This window comes from Scophthalmus maximus, chromosome 5 (assembly GCF_022379125.1).
Source record: "Scophthalmus maximus strain ysfricsl-2021 chromosome 5, ASM2237912v1, whole genome shotgun sequence".
In the NCBI taxonomy this organism is placed as follows: Eukaryota; Metazoa; Chordata; class Actinopteri; order Pleuronectiformes; family Scophthalmidae; genus Scophthalmus; species Scophthalmus maximus.
The window spans coordinates 18,639,416-18,655,979 of record NC_061519.1 but is presented as its reverse complement, the minus strand read 5'-3'; the positions used below and the strand labels follow the sequence as shown (position 1 = coordinate 18,655,979).

General features: G+C 44.6%; 3 protein-coding genes and 1 long non-coding RNA gene across 4 annotated transcripts; 1 reads left to right on the top strand and 3 right to left on the bottom strand.

The window, feature by feature from the left end:
* Window positions 1-1,146: 1,146 nt before the first annotated feature.
* On the bottom strand, window positions 1,147-4,377 carry foxc1a (forkhead box C1a). The gene has a single exon (XM_035634416.2). The coding sequence runs from the start codon at window positions 4,083-4,085 to the stop codon at window positions 2,664-2,666; it is 1,422 nt and encodes a 473-aa protein (XP_035490309.1). The 5' UTR covers window positions 4,086-4,377; the 3' UTR covers window positions 1,147-2,663.
* Window positions 4,378-8,470: 4,093 nt separating this feature from the next.
* LOC118310976 lies at window positions 8,471-12,168 on the top strand. The gene is made up of 3 exons (XR_004793878.2): window positions 8,471-8,602; window positions 10,100-10,128; window positions 10,808-12,168. It is a non-coding gene; the product is annotated as an uncharacterized LOC118310976 (long non-coding RNA).
* Window positions 10,470-13,655, bottom strand: foxf2a (forkhead box F2a). The gene is made up of 2 exons (XM_035634417.2): window positions 12,345-13,655; window positions 10,470-10,967 (listed from the first exon to the last, which is right to left on the bottom strand). The coding sequence occupies exons 1-2, from the start codon at window positions 13,312-13,314 to the stop codon at window positions 10,795-10,797; spliced, it is 1,143 nt and encodes a 380-aa protein (XP_035490310.2). The 5' UTR covers window positions 13,315-13,655; the 3' UTR covers window positions 10,470-10,794.
* Window positions 13,656-14,890: 1,235 nt separating this feature from the next.
* Window positions 14,891-16,259, bottom strand: foxq1a (forkhead box Q1a). Its single transcript, XM_035634419.2, has one exon. The coding sequence runs from the start codon at window positions 16,056-16,058 to the stop codon at window positions 15,201-15,203; it is 858 nt and encodes a 285-aa protein (XP_035490312.2). The 5' UTR covers window positions 16,059-16,259; the 3' UTR covers window positions 14,891-15,200.
* Between the last annotated feature and the right edge of the window lie 305 nt (window positions 16,260-16,564).

The following is a 16,564-nucleotide window of genomic DNA, read 5'->3' as shown; positions in this document are numbered from 1 at the left end:
ATGTCCTGTTATATTGTTGATGGTGCTCTGGCGGTCGACATCCTCCTCGTTGACCCTCTCTGCCTTTTCCGTCTCACGAAAAACGATTCCAGCCCCTCTGATTGAATTTTATTCCTTCCTGACCTGGTCCATTCTGCGAGGGCGCCATCAATCTTTCGACTAACACGACGCGGTTCTTTTTTTCTGTTTGTTGTGTTTATTGGGCCGGCCTGTACTTGGGGGGGGGGGGGGGGGGGGGGCAGTATCTGATGGCTTGCATGAGCCTGGTTGGTCGTCGGTGCAGCAGCCGGAGCGCACGGGAGGAGAGACGCATTGCACGGGCAGGACTCCACCGAGGCTGCATCGAACAATTCCTATTTTCGTTACAATGATGGTAACGATGTGTCGCTTTATCGCCGCCGTCGCTCTCGTCTTGTCATCTCAGAGGCCTGAGAGCAAACGAAAAGGACTCGAGGAATAAACTCGCCTGACCTGCACCTTCCATGTTCCAAACATGATTGCATGTTGTCAAATCTAACAGGCTCGTTGATCATGAGTATAGATCCTGACACAGTGTCCGTCAGCGGGACACGTTACATCCTCTGTTTCTGTTTGGGAGGGTGATTATGCTAAAAACATCTAAACTGGTCAAAGACTTTCAAAGTCGATTTGTGTTTTATTAACATGTAAACTCGAGGTTTTTGTATTTTCATTGTTACTGTTATTATTATTGAATGTACTTACTGGTATTTATCAAATATTTAAGAATTGCTGTTATTATTATTATTATGTTCGAAAAAAACGGATTGTTTATATTAGTTTTTTAGCAATAAAAACAATGTTAAAATTACTTAATTATTATCATTATTATTGTTGTTGTTATGTTATTATGTTGACCTAAAGAGACACAAAACCTAATTAATTTTGAAAATCAACATAATTATTATTGTAATTATTGTTGTTGTTGTTGTTGTTATTGCTGATGGTTTTGTTCACTGTTGCCATTTACGCAGTCTGTCCCAGTAAAAACCATTATGTATTATAATATTTATTCTATATAAATTATTTCTGTATACATTTATGACATTTAAAATAAATACCTGTCAGCTATTAGTAAATATCTGAAGCCCCAAATACTAAGAAATAAAATAAGATAAAATAACATGCTTAATGACAGACATACATTTTATTTAAATTACTGAATCATGCTTGATAAATGCGTATTTTTTAAGTTACAGGCCAAATTTCTGATTTGTCATTTTAATGTGATTAAATGAGACTGATTCCCCTCTCACGCTCAACTCTCACTCGTGTAAACGACTGCCAACTGGGAATTACAATAAAACCTCCATTTGACATTTCGCCTGTATTAAGCCAATTTCAAATCCCCCCTCCGTCCTGCAATTAAACAGCCGGACACGCCTGAAACGGTGGGATGAGTTTCTCCCTCTCCGCGATAAATCCCCGACTGTCACGTTTGTCCCCGACCACGTCAGCGTTGTGGCAAGACACAGTGCGCGACGTCAAAACGTCCAAACTGAAGTGACAACGGGACTGCGGCTGTGGCATGTGTGGTATGATGCTGTAAGTCAGCACCGGCATGCACCAGTAAACACACAGCGCCATCCAAAACAAAGTTGTGATCGTGTGTGCAGGCTGTTTCCTGCCTGTAGGCCTCGAGGTCAACGGGATCTCCAATCGTCATATGATTAACGTAGGAACATGAAAAATATAAATTCTGTATGAAGTATGAATAAGAGAGGGGGGGGGGGGGGGGGGTTCTGGAAATAAACACAGTCTTCGCATCCATTGTCTCTTTGGACGCGCGCACGCCGAGGATCATAGTTTCTTAAAAGGATTTTCCAGAAAGAGATGAGAAATTAAAGTTCCCTCGAAGAGAAACATTGTCTCATTCGGAGAGTATAAAGTCTGTGTCTTTGCCGCGAGACGACAGTCTACAAACTCCATATACAGCCAATACATATAAATATATTTCTATAAATCTCCGTGGGTCAGATTAGATTAATAGCGAGGCCCGGTTCACTCTCCACGCGACAAATAGCAGGAGTCGGGCTGAGTGTAAAATATCCACTAACCTGCGTCCAAGTCTGCAAGAAACGAGGCGTAACTTTACTCACATTAAATGACAAATTTATTAAACAAACAAACAAATCCTTCAAAAATACTTTTCAACAAATGAAGAATCTTTGAAATAGTACGGAGATATACACGTTCCTTGTTTTTTTTTTACCTTTTATAATGGAACATAATTTTTTTTTCTTTTTTTGGGGAGGGAGGGGGGGGGGCACAATTAAGGCAGTTCAATTTAGAAACACTTTTTTTTTTTGGTGTTTGGTCCATAACATCCGGCTACAGTTTAGAAATAAATTACTATATGCAATTTACACGTCCACGGAAAAACTGGCATATCTTTAGCATATCACATAAAAGGCCACAAAAGCAAAAGAGAGACTTACGTGTTATTTGCAGTAACACTGTTCTTTAGAAAAAACGAGATCAAGTCTTTTCTGTGTTTGTTTTTCTGTCTCATATTAGTCCATTCGGTGCGGACGAGGGAGAGAGGGCCGACATTTTACTGGCAGAGTTCACACACCGTGCCGAAAATATCGAGCCTGTTTTTTGTTGTTGTTGTTGTTGTTGTTGTTGTTGTTTTGTTGCGGGGGTCAGAACTTGCTGCAGTCATATACAAAAGCTCCCGAAGTGCGATAGATGGACTGGCTCGGCGGGAATGACATCTGACAGCTGTTATTCCCGTTCACCGGCGAGTTATTCAAGCCGATTCGTTGGGACTCGAACATCTCGCGGACTGAATGGAAGTTCTGCTGCTGCGCCGGGTAGGCTGCGCCCAGGTGCCCCAGGTCGCCGGCCTGGTTGAGGTACCACGAGGTCAGCCTCCCTTGGTGGGCATGGTGGCCCTCCTGGCCAGAGTTCAGATTGCCGTGGGTCAGGGAGGACGCGGTGGTTGTAACGGAGTAATCGGGCAACGTCTCGTCCACCGTGGTGCTCGGTGCCAAGTGGCCAGATCTGTCCCCGGCGTACAAGCTCATGGCTTGCATGTTACAATGGTAGGTTGCGTTGGAGGTAGTGGAGATGGAGTTCTGGCTACAGGGCGAGCTATAGACAGATGTCTGATTTGGAGAATAGTTTAAGGACAAAGACGGCGCTATACCTGTCCTGGTGGGGCCGCTGAGGCCGGAGGGGAGCTCTGTGGCCCCTTGTGGGGACCCCCGGAGGGAGGTCATGATGTTGTCTACGCTGAAGCCCTGCGTCGAGGCCTGGCCGTGGTGCTGGTGGTGCTGCTCGGAGCTGTCCATGCCGATGGACCTGCTGGAGGGGATGCTGTGGGGGCTCCCGCTGGACATGCTGCTGCTGTCCGGGCTCTCGATCTTGGGCACGGTGCTCAGAGAGGGCGAGTCGGCCTGCGGCGGCGTGGCTGTGCCGTTCTCCGTCTTAATATCCTGGATCCTCACGGGCTGCGAGCCCTGCACCGGCTGCTCCTGCTCCCGGCCCTGCTGCCTGGGCGGCACGTCCTTCTGCAGCCGGTCGTCTTTCTCCTTCAGCACGTCCTTCTTCTTGAACCGCCGCCGCCTCCGCAGGAAGCTCCCGTTCTCGAACATATTGTAAGAGTCCGGGTCCAGGGTCCAGTAGCTGCCCTTGCCGGGTTTCTTGTCGTCGCGGGGCACCTTGACGAAACACTCATTCAGAGACAGATTGTGCCTGATGCTGTTCTGCCAGCCCTGCTTGTTGTCTCGGTAGAATGGAAACCTCTCCATGATGAACTGGTAAATCCCGTTCAGGGTCACCTTTTTGTCAGGCGAGTTCTGGATCGCCATGGTGATGAGCGCAATGTAGCTGTAGGGGGGTTTGACCATATCCTTGGGCTGCGGTTGCGGGGTATACGGTCCGTACGCCCGTGCCATGCTGGCAGGATATTGGTCGTGTGCCGCATGAGAATACATGTTCATAGGTGCTGGCATCCCCGTGTATCCTCCACCGGCAGCGGCCCGGTAGTAGCCGGGGTCGCTGCTGATGTACGGCACGACGCCCAGCGAGTTGGGACTGGAGACGGAGTAACGCGCCTGCATGTCTTCGCGATGATCCGGCGACAGTATATCCCCGAGGAAAGGCTTCTCCACGTCTCCCTCCACTGACGGCCGAGGCGCTCAGGACCACAGCTCCTCACTGCTCAGTGAAGGAAAGAAAAAAAATAACGAAAACGGGAGGAAAGTCTTCTCAACAGTGCGGCGTGGTGCTCGGTCTCTGAGGTGTTTAAGCCGTCCCCATCCCCGTGTCCCCGTGAAACAAACGCGCATTGAAAAAGTTCTGAACTTTGGAACATCCGTCACCGCACAGGACTTTTTGCGCAGTTAAATTCTTTCCTCCTTTTTGCTGCCAGTGGAGCTCCTCCCTGAAAAGCGCGCGGGCCGTCCAATGGGGAAGTCGGGAGGGAGGGGGGAGAGAGAGAGAGAGCGCAGCGCGCTCCTATGGCCACACTCGGGGCTTTAAGTAAAAACCAAAGAAAGGTGTCGGCAACTCCCAGCCCCACTGCAGCCAAGACCTCAGACGTGCCAGAGCAACTCACATGAACACAATCTGATCGCCGAGCACATATTCCCCGCACACTCATACGTTTCAAAACAGCATCCCTCATATCAGACATGTGGCTGTCCTGAGAAATCCGAAACAGATGAGTTATTTCTCAAATGTACGGAGAACAAAATGCAAACATTAGTCTGGATGTTAAAGCGTAAAATTAATTCGGATATTTTTCTCTCTAGGAAAAAAAAAATTCTGTTTTACGCACAGCATCAGGTGGATTCATTCGGCACGTTTCACTTGTAGCTGTCGCCTTTAATAAGTTAATCAATAACAATGTGTTTCCACTTTTGTTTTGCCCCATATTTTATAGCAACATATTGTACGTCTAATGAACCAAATGGCGTCGTCTGGCCTGTTGTGGGTGAAAAGCCTCCACCACCGGCAGCAGATCACCGTGAGATCAAACGCAGGACAGAGCCTCTCGCCGTCGGCAGCGGGGCAGTGTTGACGTGCGATCTCATTAAGAGGGAAAATTAAAAAAAGACAAGTTCGTGTGCTGACAACGACCAGATGGTGAGAACTTATTGATGATCTGACGACAGTGAACCAAACGGGACAAACAAGTTTACCAGAGCATGTTTAACGTGTTGTGATGTTGATGAGGCCTATTGGGAATTTATTGCCCCATTAACTGAATGAACACAACATTTGATATATATATGATGAGCAATTACTCAGAACCAAGTATTTTTTTGTTTGTTTGTTTTCCTCACACAATCGAATCACTAATAATAATTCCATTTATTCGTTATTATTCACTCTTTCGAGTTAATTCTTTGTTATAACCGTCTGTGGATATATTTTTGTTTCATGCGATGTCAGTAATTCTAAGGCTATAAGGGTTTTAAGGAGTCAATCAAAATAATTAAATTTTGACCATAGATAGGAAAGAGAAAAAAAGTTCAATAAACCGAGCTCGGGGGGCCTCCGTATCTCCCCGCTGTCAGAGGCGACGGTGCATGAAATTGTTAATGGTTATTGTGAGGCAACGTTACAGTCCCAGTATCGCTGTAATCCTCCGCAGGTCGTCTTAATTAAATGTCCGTGCAGTGGCCTGGTGCTGCGCCGGTTTCTCCTTACATGGACCCGGGCATGAACTTTTTCCACCGCCCCGGGCTGTTTACACAATTCACGACGGGCCTTCGACTTAATACCAGGGGCCTGCCCACCCAGTCCACCTCAACTCTCTATTATTCGAGGCGCCCCCACGACCGATGCACAGGGAAGAACACGAATAAGTGTCAATATAATAATGATTTAAAAAAAAAAAAAAAACAACAACAGGCGAAATATTTGATTGTTTCTTTTTTCTCAATTGCAACGAGGACAGTAGCATCCATAGAATAAAGGCATTTTTAAATATGTGTGCCATGGAGATGGATTTTATTTAATGTTATTTTATTTTCATGGACTTTATTTTTAGCATTTGTACCAACAAAGTGCATATATACCGTTCAATCATTAAGAATCTCTCTCTGTGTATAACAAAGGCCGAGATCATAATAAATATTCAAACAATGGGAGCGTGGACATGGACTTATTTTTTAATATATGTATATATATATCGTGACGCCAATAAGCCATGACAAAATAAAAAACGTAATAATGACACGTTGTACATTTTTATCTCCAAATACCAAATACTGATGTTGACATAAAAACCTAACAAGCGATTTAAAATCCAGCTCACAGAGATAGATAAATAGATAGATAGATAGTTGATAGACGGATAGATATAAATGGATGTCCCATCATAACTTTGTATTTGGCTCCCTCTGGCGTTCATACGTGGTTAAGTCTTTTCTGTCCTCGATGCACAGACAATGATTTGTGTAACTTTTGGTTGGAGCTGATTACAAAAACATTTTAACCTGAATTTCTGAATCAAACGAATAATTAAATACATAAAAAGAAGAATAAAAACAACAGAAAACAATATCAACCTGTGTGTGCGTGTGTGTGGGTGTGTGTGCGTGCGTGCGTGCGTGTGTTAGGAGCCCTGAGCGAAAGAGCAAAGACGTTGCGGAGTATTTATGAGACACTGCCGCCACCTACAGGTCAACTTTAGTACTGCAGATGGTGATTGACTGAATTTGAGATGCTCAGTCTTCATGAAAGACAGCACGGAAATACTGACATGCACTACTCAGAAGGCAGTAAAAGGGGGGCATATTGTCTGAGTCTCATTGTGAATGAAAAGTGAATACTATTTATTTGCCATCAATAAGTCACGTAAGACAATATACTTTTGGTGCTAGCACCAGTTCTGTGTAACAAAAGTGTACCAAACAAAACAAAACCTGGCATCCATAAAGAGGTTTAGGATAAAGACTTTTGGCCTTCTTGCTCAAATGGGGATTCTTCAGTAAACCAAGTGAACTTGACCAATTTCCATAACTAAGCAAAAATTATACATATTTGAAGCTTTGGTCTAATAAATTACCTCTGCTACCTTTCAATGGACTAACTGAAACATTCTAACTGTCATAGAACTTAGATACTGGCACAACGTGAAATTGAGGACCAACCACAATGTCCTGACTGGTACATGAATTAATATTCGTTGATATAAATGACCTTTTTCAAGATCCAGGTCATCTTTTGATTGCCACTTTTTGGTAGATTAACACTATACTACTTTAAACTACTGATGTTCACCTGATGGTCTGACAACAGGATGGAATGAACACGGTTCATTCAGGACCACTGTAGTCAAAGTAAATCATTTCAATAATCATAATTAGTTATATTTGGCGATATGGCTCTGTTTTGGAACCACCCTGCCCTTCCACGTGCCTATACGTGGAATGTGAGGCAGGCATAGCAGCGGCCGAAAAAAAACAAAAAAACAACCATACCAGGCAAACAAAATCTCCCTGCCCTTCAACGTGCATATGTGGACTGTCTGGGGTAGGGAGAACACACCTCCCTACCCTTCAATGAGCCGTCAGGCAGGGAGAGCAGCAGCTAAAGACCCCCAAAATGACCTTGTCAGGCAAAACTTCCTGGCTTTCCATGTGCTGCCTGCATGGAAAGGCCAGCATGAGGAAAAGTCACGTTGACAAATGGCATAGAATGAAACACTTAAACCTACACACCGACAGCTATCTAAGGTAACAGCTGAATATTAATAGATCACACTACTACACAATCCTTCACCGGGAGTAATCCTCAACTAATGCCTCTGGTGCTTTGTCAGGAAAACAAAAGCTAGAAGTGACACGTCACCTTTCATGTTCATTTCTGTTTTAAATCATTTTATTGATTTTATTTTATTTTTTTCGATAAAGCATTACTGTTTGAGGCTCCTTCAAAGCGGACTAGAAAAGAATGCAGACAATAGCTCCAAAAAACCAGCCATGAACCTTGAACCAGCTGTGGTCAAATGATTCATAGACAGCAGTTGAAATGCCTGTTGGCCTTTCCCCGGCTCATGGAAAATGTTTGACAGCAGTAGGCTAAATTGGGCTATTTCTGTTTTACTTCTCAAAAGGCGGGTTTGAGCCGGGCTCATTGACTTTGGATGCCCCATGTCTACAAAAGCAGCTATGGATTTGGCTTCTCACATTTTGGAGAGATTGCGCAGCAGGAGACGGAAGAAAGAAAAAAAACAATAATTGCACTTTACTGCGTCTTCGCGTGATCGTGGTGCGCCCAGCAGCTGTTCGAGTGACGTCATCGCTGGGTAACCGGTGTAGGCCGCACGACGGGGATCCCCTCCTGCCTCGTGGAGCTGGCCGTCGCGGCAGAGACGCGGGCTTTTTGTCGGGACGGACAAGGAGCGGGCGGACCGGACCAGCGCCCGACTGCGCCGGCGTGTGTCCCTCTCGGCGGCTTCCTGGACATTAGTGAGGAAGTTCGGATTGAACGTCTCTCTCTCTCTCTCTCTCTCTCTCTCTCTCTCTCTCAATGGATTCCCTCTCCTTCAGATCACATGTGCTGATAATCCTTAATGCGGTCGATCTATCAAGGATCCCCATCGAGGACGGCTAGAAGGAACTGGGTGAGTTGGAAACGCAAGAGACACAAACAGCTTGCTTGTTCTCTTGTGGGATAACTTGCGAAGTGTCGTGCAGCAGAGCAAGACGAGCGGGCAGGTGGAAGCAGTTTAAATAGTGCGCACGACAGGAGCTCTTGCCAATTGGCAGTTGAGGATCAGCTGAGCAGTCAGCTGATGTGGGCTGGCGTAGAGATCTCCACTGTCAGCTGACCTCTTGGCCTGAACTATGTTTGGTCTTGCACTGACATATAAATCACTGCTATAATCATTGAGCTCAATATGATTCAACAAAAACCGCCTTGGCTTGGACCTGACATCTCAGGGTTATGTTTGACGACTTGGGTTTTTGTACTGCTCTTCAAGATATATAAAGATTCCTGTTAAAATCCCAAGACTCCACCCCTACCTGCAGCCAGCCACTCCTAATTTGACCACACCCCTAAACCTATAAACCCTCTTTTTTCCCGCCAAACATTTCGGGCACAACGAAGGGATCCACCGCTGTGAGTTCAGATCGACTTTTCACTTTTAAAAAGGTTTATCTAGTAATATATGGCACATGTTGTTTGAATGTTCACGTTGTTTTGTGTTTGATTGTGCTAGATTCCAGAGATTAATCGTGAGAGTTGGGAGTATTGTGGATCCATTAATGATGATAGTCTAATACAACGTACCTCAAGTATTGTTATTTGCTTGAGAGGATTTAGATTGTAATGTTTTCCTTTTTTATTATTCCTTTTGAATTGAATTGGATCGGCTTCTGGATCCTGTGTTTAAATGTGCACCACATTAGATGTTCCCTGAACCAATACCACCACCAACAATATTAGGGTTTTTTTCAATTCCTACAACAAATCTATTGCACATTAAAGTATAGGCCCATTGACTTTTAAAGCTTTTTGAATAGGCCTAAATAATGTCACCAGTCCAGTTTTACAGAGTTTATTTGCATATGGCCTATATATTACAAACTCCAGCATTGTCAATAAATATTAATATGTATAAGTTGTTTTTACCAAGTATGATTATATCTGTTATTTAAATGTGATCAGATAGCCAATAGCCTGTCATTTAATCATATATTTTTGTAAAATTAACCTGTGAACACACTTTATATAACTGAGGGCAATGAATTTTGAGCCCTTGAACGCTTCATCTCCACAAGGTGGCAGTACAGTCACACTATAGCAACACGGCTGAACGGTTTTTAATTTCAGAACTTCCGGTTCAAAATTTTATATTGAAATGTGTCTTTTGTCTTTTGCCTTCATTCTCTTCCTCGTTCTGGAAGAGCAATAATCACAAATATATTTGCAAGTTTCTTGGGATAAATAAGACACAAAATTCACTTACATATTCCCCAGTGTATCAAACTTAAGAATGATAACTTTCTCTCTTGAATCATTTCAAACGTGTCTTTATAATGAAGTTACGAATAAATAAATAAAAATACATATCCTTGTTCATCTGTTGCACTAATGCCAAGTATCTGCTTTACAGTGTCATCATGAAGAGAAAGAGCAGCACAGGTAAAAGATGTATTGCTGTATATACTGTATTACTATATATACTACAAATACTATATATTACTATTGCTATATATAGTATTATAAATATCTGTTTACACTTTTCTTAGCTTTTTATACTGTTTAAATACTTGTACTATATGCAGAGTTTTTTTAATCTATTATAATAATAATAATAATATGGCTATATATTCTATATTAGGTATCAGGTATAATATTGGGTAACCCTAACCCTTGAGGCAGCAAGAAAAAAGAACAGAAAACCGGTAACATTAAAAAAAATGTGTATGATGAATTTTCATAAGATTTTTCTTCTTTCTCAAAACAAATCAAACACTTTCAAACTCGTTTAAAAATAAATCTCTTTAATGACTTGTGACATCTTTCAGTAACATCGGGGGAAACAAAATTAAGTGCATGAATAAAGATGAAAGTGTTCTATGTAGTTTTTTCAGTAACAAGTAAATATTGCTTATCCATGACTGTAAGGTCAGTCGACGTGAGTCCTCGTATCATAAGCATCATTAAAAGAAATATGGAAAATCGAATTGTCTTTCCGCCAAATGAGTTTTGTAACAGTAACCAACTCCGCCTGTGGGTTGATGTTAGATGATATTGGACATTGGATATTTGTCTTTCTTTCTTTCTTTCTCTCGGTCATTTCCTCCGTCACATGACGCAGGGCTTCACGTCCTGACAGACACTCTGGTGATGGTGATGGAGCTGATGGTAATACGATCCTCCGCTGCTGGGATGGAGGGAAGAGATTCCGTTTAGGTTCAGGACGAAGTCCTTCCTGTCGCACACCGGAGCCGAGTGGCTGGAATATCGAGACAGGCCCACTGGAAACAAACAGGACAGATCGTATTACAGAATTATAATTGTGGGATGACAAAAACGTGCATTTTAAGTAGTGTGATTTATAGACAAACTGCTCTGATGGCACTTTGAATAAAGTGTTTTAATCCAGGGCCTTCGTTAAAAACATTCACTAAGATCAATATTAAACCATTTAATAACCTTTGGGTTAAATTAAAGGTTATGAAAAACAATTTGGCTGAGGTTTATCCTTTTTATTTGGTAATAATTAACAGATAATCACTGATATCTTATTTTCCAGTAAAACATATAAGACAATGCTGATGAATCTCAATTGTGGTTTTAAAAAATATATATATATATATCTTTGCCAGAAGGTTGATCTAAAAAAACAAAAAGATTACGTTGGTTTTCTTGGTGAAGGAGGTAAAAACAACAGCGATAGGATTTTTAGACAACCTGGCAACTCAAAAGTTGCTCCTTTTAATAGTTTATGACGGATCGATAAAAAAAAAATATATTGGTAGATCATTAAGTCACAATTTAACTAATAGAGCTTTCATATGGGTGTTTAATTAGAAAGTTGGAACAAATTTGTTCCATCAAGTCACTAAAGAACGTAAGCAATCACACAAAAACAAAAGATAATTTAAGGAGCAAATAAATAAGAATGACAGGCTAATACAATAACCCACTGTAAAAAAAAAAGAATATTACTATCACTATACTTTAACGAAGTTGCACCACAACTAATATTTTTCTCAATTAAAAGTAAATTTGTGTACGTCTGTTCAGAGCCATTTTCTTAATTCATACATTATTTTCAGGCATTATTGTGAGATTACTGTTGAATAATATGCATTTTTTTTCATTTAGCATTTCGCCCTCTTTAGCTTGTCCTAAAATGCAAATGATGAGACTTTTCTACACCAGTACAGCAATTTTGTGCACATTTCACACACTATTGAATGATGCATGCATGATGAGGGGGAAAAGGTAACGGAAAATGTTTAATCATATTTTGAAATATTCTATGAAACTTTTTGTATATTTTGTTTGCAGGAATATACAATCAGACCAATTAATGCACATTAGTTTGTGTTTGACAAGGACACATTTTGTCTTTTACTTACTTACTAGTCCGTAAATATTTGTTCATTAAAATATCTTTTGTCAAAAACTTTGCTCATCTAAGGCGACTAAGATAAAACAAGCATTGTGAAAATCCAACTTTGTGATTTCTTCAACTTCTGACTTCTGTTTTAGGTTGTAACCCATCTCTGCAGATCTCTGTTAATTATGCACTTTGAACCTTTGCTGTTCGACTAATCACAGCGCAAATAGTTTGCCTATCAGATAATAACATAGTTATGTAAATATGACTATACACATTTCCCTACCTGAGATGTCAGAGGAATCGCGTGCGCTGTGGTGCAGATAGCCCTGATCCAGGGAGTACGAGGACATCCCCGTGTGCAGGGCAGAGGACGTGGGGCTGCCCGATGCCAGTGACTGCTGCTTCATGTATGAAGGCACACCAGGTGAGCTCCAGTGTGACGCTGCGTTTGCATAAGGCGACTGACAGTCCAGGGAGCCCAGCATCGCCGGGGAGGACTGCAGGGGGCTGCCGTTGCTCTCCGGGCAATAGTCCGTGTTCGAGGCTGCCTGACACGCGGCCATGTACGACGAGCCGGAGCCCGATGACATGTGTGGGACGTGGTGGCCCCCTCCGAGGCCCTCGTAGCCCCCCGGCACTGGATTACCCATTAAGTCTATGTTATAGCCGCCGTGGCACGCTAATGAGCCCGAAGGAGGCTGGAACTCGAAGTTTTGAGGCAGCATCGACGCACCAAAGCCGATACCGTTCATCATCCTGTACATCGGCTTCAGAGCTTGGCATTTCCTGCGGAATCCCCGAGGTCTGCGACGAAAGGAGCCCTCCTCGAACATGAACTCACTCCCGGGGTCGATGGTCCAGTAGTGCCCCTTGCCGGGTCTGCCGAGACCTTTGGGCAACTTTATGAAACACTCGTTCAGAGACAGGTTGTGTCTGACGGAGTTCTTCCATCCTTGGTATGCTCCCCTGAAGAAAGGGAAGCGGGCCTGCAAGAACTGATAGATCTCGCTCAGAGTGAGCCTCTTGGTCGGCGAGCTTTGAATTGCCATCACGATAAGGGCGATGTATGAGTAGGGGGGCTTTTCCGGCCGCCTCAGACCCGAGTTCCCCTTCTTCCCTTTAACCGCTGCAGTGTGCGCGCTCTCCATCACCGGCTGTGCGCTCAGCAGACCTGCATTCAGAGCACCGGGCCCCTGAGCGGAGCGCGGAGGGTTCGATGGATCCAAATGTTGCTGGGAGCTCTCGGTCGTCATGGTTGCGCCTCTTCTTCTTTCTTTTTTTTGGGGGGGGGGGGGATCCGATAACAATGGCAAAAACACTTTTCTTTTAAGCTGTTTCAAATGCTATTAAATGTTCCCTAATGTGACAATTAAAAATGTCAGCGTCTCTACGCGATGCTCCGCGCGTTTATAACCGTGAAACACCAGCAGCTGTGCCACCTTCCTCCCTCTGTCCATCGTTGGCAATAATCCCATGCGAGAAGAGGGAGAAGGCTCCTCGACTAAGCCTGCGCGTATCCACCCGGCCAAACACAACTCGACCACCTATCAATTCTTAAATCTCTCTCTCTGCCCCCCCCAAATCCCTCCAAGAAATCGCCAGGAACTGCGCCCTCCCCATCTGGCCAGGATCCAGACTAGAAGCCGGACACGGCGCAGCGGAGTAAGACAAATCTCCTCCCACGTCCTTCTTTCCAAAACACCTCTGTCCACGTTTGTCAGGCGAATATTTGGCACGATAACTTGTCAAGTCGTGCTGATGAATACAAGGAACACAAGTTGTTTTTTTTTTGATCAATCGCCCCCATTGTCTGTACCTGCCGAACGTGGTCGTGGTTTCATGTTGCAAAGGTGCAGAAGAGAGAGTGGGGGTCGCGATTTGTTTGGGATCTGTTCAGGGTTAGGGCTCTGACATGAGAGGGAGCATGCTTTTTCCATCAGAGCGTGCCAACATACCACACACGGTGCACAAGTGTCAGTTTACCACTTCGGGGGCCCTGGATTACATCCCTGGAGAAACGAGATGATTGTTAAATATGAAAGAGAAAGGAAGAGAGAAAAAAACAAAACAAAGAACGGTTTGCATATACTGGAATATTCAAATTTCGTTTGTGCAACGTGTAAATTGCTCCCTTGTGCAACAAGTCAATTTACAGCAAGTCGCCGCTTGGGGACGTGAACTGTTCCCTCACGTGGAGAGCACAAGTTAAAACTCAGCGTCAAACCTGCAGCCCCTGCTGCGTTCAGGGACGCACGGGCTGCTTGTAAGAGGAAATGTATTTTCTTGCCTCAGAAGAATGGGGCCTATACTTGGAAGACACAGTTCTTCCTATTGTGGATTCCATTTTCAGTTCGCTCAGGATGCAGCGTTTGTATATCAACTCTTCCCCGCGCATGTGTGTGCTGACCGAGGCGACAGCTATTTACAGCGCCAGACAGAAAACATAAATATTGAATTGACTCTTTCCGGCTGCAGAGCGTCGTATATACTGAGAAGTAAATACTTTTGAGGTTATTTCATTCGGCAGCATAACGCACGGGGGGGTCAGATACAGATAATAAGCTGTGGTTGTTATTATTATTATTATTATTATTATTATTATTACTATAGCTTGCAAAGGCATATTTCATAAAGGAACAGGTAGGAGGCCCTTATTTTTTTGTGCAACCACCTCCAACAGAGTCACGTGAACGTCTCACAGGTGTCTCCATGATTTGGCTCCACATCAGGAACCATTGTGACTCCCTTTGTTGTGTTACTGTAGTAAACACAGAGCAGCATGAATTATTTTTATTTCCTAGTATTTTTGGAAGAAAGTGACACAGAGCATATTTTTTCGCGAAACGTTTATTGAATGAAAAGCAAATCAGTAACTCGGATAACATTCACAACAGACACGTGTATAAAAATCAAATATGATAATGGGAAATGACCAGAGGTACATACACAAGTGTAACACACAATACTATCCAATCCAATGTAATATCAATACAATTGGGAAAAGTTTTTGTCCTTGGTGTTTTTGTCCCTTTCCCTCCAGTGTTTCGTCGTCGTCGTCATCATCGCCACCATCATCATCATCATCATCATCATCAGTGCACCTTGATGATTTAAGTCATCATATAAAACGGTTGAAAGATTATTGCTGGTGCTGCACGACCGCGTGTGAACTCAGCCCAGCGCCGTAGTCGTCGTGTGACACGCGCGGGACGGAGCCCACGTGGTGCGGCGCCCTGACGCATGGGAACGAGGCAGGTGCATTCGAACGAGCCGTCGTCAGTTCAGTGTATCGTGGCCAAGTGAACGCGGGGAAGAGCGGGACAGGTTCTCTGCCGGAGTCTCTCTTGAAGGGCCTGCTGAGGATGCTGTCTATGGCGAACGGACTGGTGAACTTGGTACACGGCTCACTCTTGACGGCGGCAGCGGACTGCGCGATGCTCCGCGGCTCCTCCTCCTCCTCCTCCTCCGCCGCCGCCGCCGCGCGCTCCGCGCTGCACTTCTTGCCGATGCGCTTTCTCCTGCGCCGGAACACGCCGTCGGCGAACGTGTATTCGCTGTGCGGGTTGAGCATCCAGTAGTTGTCCTTCCCCCAGGGTCGCGACGGGTCCCGCAGCACCTTGAGGAAGCAGTCGTTCAGCGACAGGTTGTGGCGCACCGAGTTCCTCCAGCCGGTGTAGCTGCCCCGGAAGAACGGGAACTTGGTCATGAGATACTCGTTTATTTCCGCCAGAGTCAGACGACCGCACTGGGAGTCCCGGATGGCCATGGCGATGAGAGCGATGTAGGAGAACGGCGGCTTGGGTCTCCGTGTGTACGGCTTCGACTTGCCGCCGACGCACGGGGCGACAGGTGCAGGGCTGTGCGCCACGCAGTCCCCATCCGAGCCCAGTTCCTCCTCAGCAGAAAGGGACGAGCGCCCGCTCGCCCCCTCTGCATCACTGGACCCCTCGAAATGTTTCGTGTCATAATGGTTCCCGCACAACACCTCCAACTTCATGCTTCTCTTCTTTTGATCCTCTTTCGACGGCGCTGGGTCAAGATCCGTCCAATGTGCTCGTCCGCGTAGATTCGTAACCTGTGTGTGTGTGTGTGTGTGTGTGTGTGTCAAGATGCAGACTGCCTTGAACAGGATCCAACGATCTCCTCGTTTGCTGTCATACCTGCGAGTGCACTAAAGCCCATCTCACCTTCAAGTGGGTGCGAGCCGCAGTTTATAGCCGGCTCACCTCAGGACCAACCCCAAGCAGGCGGGGCGACAGACGAATTGGAGCCCCGCACAACATCTTCTCATTGTTTGCGTGATAGTGTGTAATAAAAACCATGGAGACTAATAATAAAGGTTTCACCATGAGCCTACGTTTAAGTATATACTATTAATAAGAGAAGATTTTCCAACGGAAACACCCCATCACCGCTGCTTTGTGACTTGTCTCACCTGTGAAAAATGATCAGGCGAACACCTTTGGGACAGTTTCACCTGAGACAACCAGGTGGCGTATTTTT